This window comes from Crocodylus porosus, unplaced genomic scaffold (genome assembly GCF_001723895.1).
Source record: "Crocodylus porosus isolate Cpor-Errol unplaced genomic scaffold, CroPor_comp1, whole genome shotgun sequence".
In the NCBI taxonomy this organism is placed as follows: domain Eukaryota; kingdom Metazoa; phylum Chordata; order Crocodylia; family Crocodylidae; genus Crocodylus; species Crocodylus porosus.
In genome coordinates this window covers 40,260,718-40,265,176 of record NW_017728951.1, presented here as the reverse complement: position 1 = coordinate 40,265,176, position 4,459 = coordinate 40,260,718, and the positions used below count along the sequence as shown (strand labels likewise).

General features: G+C 58.4%; 1 protein-coding gene across 4 annotated transcripts in view; it reads right to left on the bottom strand.

The window, feature by feature from the left end:
• The window catches only part of FUT11 (fucosyltransferase 11), an 18,538-nt gene extending 14,495 nt beyond the window's left edge, over positions 1-4,043 (bottom strand). For 2 of the 4 annotated variants that reach the window (XR_002104892.1, XM_019556241.1), the window contains exon 1: positions 3,284-4,040. Coding sequence is in view for 3 of the 4 variants with exons in the window: in XM_019556241.1 (XP_019411786.1) it covers positions 3,284-3,973 (690 nt within the window). In the remaining variant the exon portion in view is untranslated. Of the gene's footprint in view, positions 1-3,283 lie in introns of all 4 variants that reach the window. The other 2 variants (XM_019556242.1, XM_019556240.1) reach the window with 2 other exon arrangements.
• Between the last annotated feature and the right edge of the window lie 416 nt (positions 4,044-4,459).

Here is a 4,459-nt window from a genome sequence, read left to right as displayed (position 1 = left end):
GGCGCCAGCCTCTGGCTCCAAAGAGCAGATCTGGAGGGGTGAGGCCAGCACGCTGTCGCCCCCCTCTGCCTCCAAGGAGCACAGGTCAGGGTTAGGGCTCTGCTGGCCTTGCCCCCTTCCCCTCTGGCTCCTCAGTCCCCACTGTCATGGCACCACTCCACTGTCTGTCCCTGTCTGTGTAGGGCACTCTGACTGGCTGCCAAGACAGCCAATCAGAGTGCGAATAAAGCACTGCAGACAGACAGACTTAGGCTTTTATAATATTCCAACCAGCTCTGGCCTTGGCTCCCCCACCCTGCTCCCTGCAAGAGGCAGAATACTGGCAGCATGAAGCATTAGGTGGGGGCATGCCATCCCAGCCCTACCCCCCATCTGTCATTCTTGACAGGCAATTGGCTAGTTAGAATAAAAGCCTTAGTCTGTCTGTCTGTTCCTAATGCTTCATTTGCACTCTGACTGGTTGTCTTGGCAGCCAATCACAATGCTGACTGAAACAACCACAGTGCTCTGCATAGACAGATGCACATGGTGGAGCACCATCCTAACAGTGGGGACTGAAAGGCCAGAGCACCGCTGGTCTTGACCCCCTCCCGCCCCAGCCCTGCTCTTTGGAGGCAAAGAAGGATGATGAAGACAGACTGGGATGGCAGAGTGCTGCCATGACAGCAGGGACAGAGTGGGGGGAGAGGCCAGCACAACTGTCCTTGTTCCCTGTCCCCCCCCAAACTCCTTGGTGGCAGTGTGGAGTGCTGGCAGCACGGTGCTGGCCTCATGTCCCCCCTACATGCTCCCCCCCACCAGTACACAGGGCTGGACGCAGGGGCACGCATGAGGCCGGAGGTGGTGCAATGGCACAATGGAGTGCAACTAAGAGGGAGGGAACAGAGCGTGGGGGTGAGGCTAGCAGTGCTGGTCTGCCCCTCCCCACCCCAGTCCTGCTCCTTGGAGATGGCAACACAGCATTGCCCCACACCACCCCCAGCTCTGGCTCCCCCACCAAGCCCCAATAAAAGCTGGCAGGGAGAGGGAGATGGGGGGGAGAAAGGAAAGGGGAGGGCACAGTGGCGGTGCCCTGCCGCTGCTGGACCCTGAGAACAGCTGGGAGGGAGGGAGGGGGGTTTTGCACATGGCCAGACAGGCAGTGTAAGTGTGAGGCACTGGGGGAGGGGAGGGGAGGCAAGCGAGGCAGGCATGGGGCTGGAAGCAGAATGGGGGGCAGGGGCTGGAGGCAGAATGGTGACAGTGCTGGGGGTACGTGGTGGCACTCCATCCCCGCCCACCCCTCCTCCCCTGTCATTCTTGATTGGCAATTAGCTACTATCTATATATGAGAGAGGGAGAAAGAGAGAGAGCACAAACTTTTGTGAACCCAGGTTCACTTCATCAGGCACTATAAAAGCATTTCAGTCAGGGTGCTACAGGGAGTGTGAGAAGATAAGCAGATAAAAGGCAGGCTCCTCCTACCTGGCTGCTCCCCCACCCCGACAGCCTGGCCCATGGGGAGATTCAAGGAGGGTGCTGTGGTGCACTTGCCACTTTGATTCCAGCTCTGCCCAAAGTTTAAAACCAATTGCCTGGCAGCAGGATTTCTAGTCAGGCAGGTGGGATACAGTCAGGGAAGGGGAGAAGGTTCACAGAAGGGCAACAAGGATGATTAGTGGCATGGAAGGGCTTCCACATGAGGGAAAAACTAAGGCGGCTAGGCTTATTCAGTTTAGAAAAGAGATGCTTGAGGGGGGACATAAGGGTTTACAAAATACTAAATGGTAAAGAGAAAATAAATAGGGATTTATTATTTACTCTCCCACACAATACAAGAACTAGGGGTTACAAAATTAAACTAGTAGGTAGTTAAGTTTAAAACTAGCAAAAGGAAGTTATTTTTCACACAACGTGGCACTAAAGTATGAATTGCCACCAGATGTTGTAGAAGTTGATGGCATAGCCAGATACAAAAAGGGACTGGACAACTTCTTGGAGGAAAGCGGCATCAGTAGCTGTTGAGCACAGGTGTGAGGGATACAGCCTCTGAATTAGGACTTCCTAGACCTTGAATGCTAGAAACTACAAGTAAGAGAGAAACAGTAGAAAAAAAACCCTGGTTATATCCAGCTCCCTCTCCCTTTCAGCATCCACTCTCTGCCACTGCCACATGGGGCTTTTGGTGTCATGGACATCTCTGAGCCTAGGTTCGAATCCAAACAGATCTCACTTGCTAAGAAAACTGAAAGCCGCAAAGCTAAGGGCAATGCCTGGATACTGGGCAGACCCCACACTGGACAATGGCGAGTCCCCCCACAATACCTTGTTAAGCTGTTCATCACTGCAGATGGCCAGCTGGAAGTGGCACGGATGATGCAAGTTTTCTTGTTGTTGCAGGCAGCATTTCCAGCTAATTCAGGATTTCAGTCATCAGGCACTCCATCACTGTAGCCAAACAGACTGGTGCCTGAGTTCCTACTCACTCAGCATAATTGCCCTTGCAAAGCAGACAGGGCACCTGGCCTACAGGGAACAGAAATTGTAGCCCTGCCTGAGAGGACCTAGACTTGGCCTTAGTCTGGACCTTCCCTCCCTGCTTCCCACAGCTGAACATGATTTTTGCTCTTAGAGAACCACAGAGAACAGTCAGACTGGGAGGGACTTCCACAGGTTATCTAGTCCAAGCCCTCTGCCTGAGGCAGGATTATTCTCATCTAAACCATCTCGTACAAGTCATAATCTAAACTCTACATAAAATGACTGTCAACCCTGACATTTTACCAATACCAACTAGTACCTTATTCTGCCATGGGCACAGAGGGGGAACCAGGGGAGCCCATATCCCGCTTCTGTGAAATGTTGATGCCGGGCCTTTTAATGAGCCATTCTGGATGGCGATTGGTGGACAAAGCCCACCAAGTCGAACTATAAGCTCCCCTTGGTGATGGGGACCGTGCAGGGCACATCCCTGATGACTTGAGGCAAGTAATTACTTAGGGTATCAATGATTACAGGAATGGCAGCAAGGGCACAGTGCACTGACGGGGGCACCAAGCAGAGCACATTGCCCACTGGCCCGCCAAGTCCAAGGAGCCAACGAACACTGCCCAGAGGTGGTACAGCACCAGGGTCAGGAAACAGCTCCCATCTTCCCACGGGGATGCCAGGACGTTGCACCAGGCACCTGATCCAGGAAGCCTGAGCCTGCCCTGATCCCCTCAGGCTTTCTTTGCCTCCTTACACTGAGTGAGGCCCTTCTGCAGTCTCCGAGGTGGTGAGCCCGGGCTGGCAGACAACTCACCTGGATGTAGTTCATGAGCTGGCGCACATAGCGGTCGCGATCGGCGGGCACGTCGCAGTGGGACTGCAGGTAGAGCACGGGCCCGTAGCCGCGCCGCCGCCAGCGGTCCTTGTCGGGCAGAGGCAGCGGCTCGCGGCGCAGGTAGGGCAGGCCCGGCAGCCACTGCAGCGTGAGCGGGTAATGCGACTCGCGCCGGAACGTGGCCGTGTAGTTGAAGAGGCGGATGCCCGGCGCGTGCGACAGCGCGTAGTTGTTCATGGGCGACTCCTCGTGGAACAGCGCCCAGGCCTGGTGCGGCAGGCGCGGCAGCGGCGCCTCGTAGGCGCGGAAGTCGGTGCCGTAAAAGAGCAGCGCCCGCGTGCGCCGCTGCTGCCACACCTGGCGCCGCCGCGTGGCCAGGCACGAGCCGCGCGCGCAGTCCACGCGCGCCGTGTCGGCGGGAAAGTGCGGGAAGAGGCCGCCGCTCCACCACAGCAGGATGGGAAGCGCCCGGTTCGCGCGTGTGTCATTGTTACCCGGGCCCCGGTACGCGGGCGCCACCACCACCCCCAGAGCCGCCCCCACTCCCGCCGCCCACGGCTCCGGCTCCTGCCACACCGCCTCGGCCTCGTCCCCAGTTGCCGCCCACTCCGAGTCCTCCGGCGAAGCCAGCGCCAGCGCGAGGACGCAGAGTGGCCAGGCCCCACCCATGGCTCCAGCGGCACCGCGGAAAGCGGTAGCGGAAAGACAGCGCGCCACCGCCCCGCTACAGCCTCTGTCTGCGCGAGGGACGCTGGCCCCGCCCCGTCGGCGCCTCGCGCAGACGCACTCCCCTGCTTGGCGTGAAGGGGGGGCGGGATCCCTGAGCTTCAGGCTTCGAGCGACCCGAGTGGGACGGCGCATGTGCGGCATCACAGCGCTCCGCCAGCCAGTAGAGGCCGGGACAGGAGCTGCGCCCGGGGCAGCCGGTGGAGAGAGCAGCGGCTGCAGGGAGGGGGCGGTGCTGCAGCCGGGGGAACCGCTGTCCCGGCCCCTCCGGCCACACTCGGGGGCAACTAGAAGTGCTGGGGGTCGCTGCTGTCGGGTCCGGCTGGCCTGGAGGGAGGAGAACAGCAGACTTGGGGCAAGAATCCTCCTCCCCCCGCACCTTAAGAGAGAGGAAATACAATAGTGGCGGGTTAGACCTGTGCACCGGAA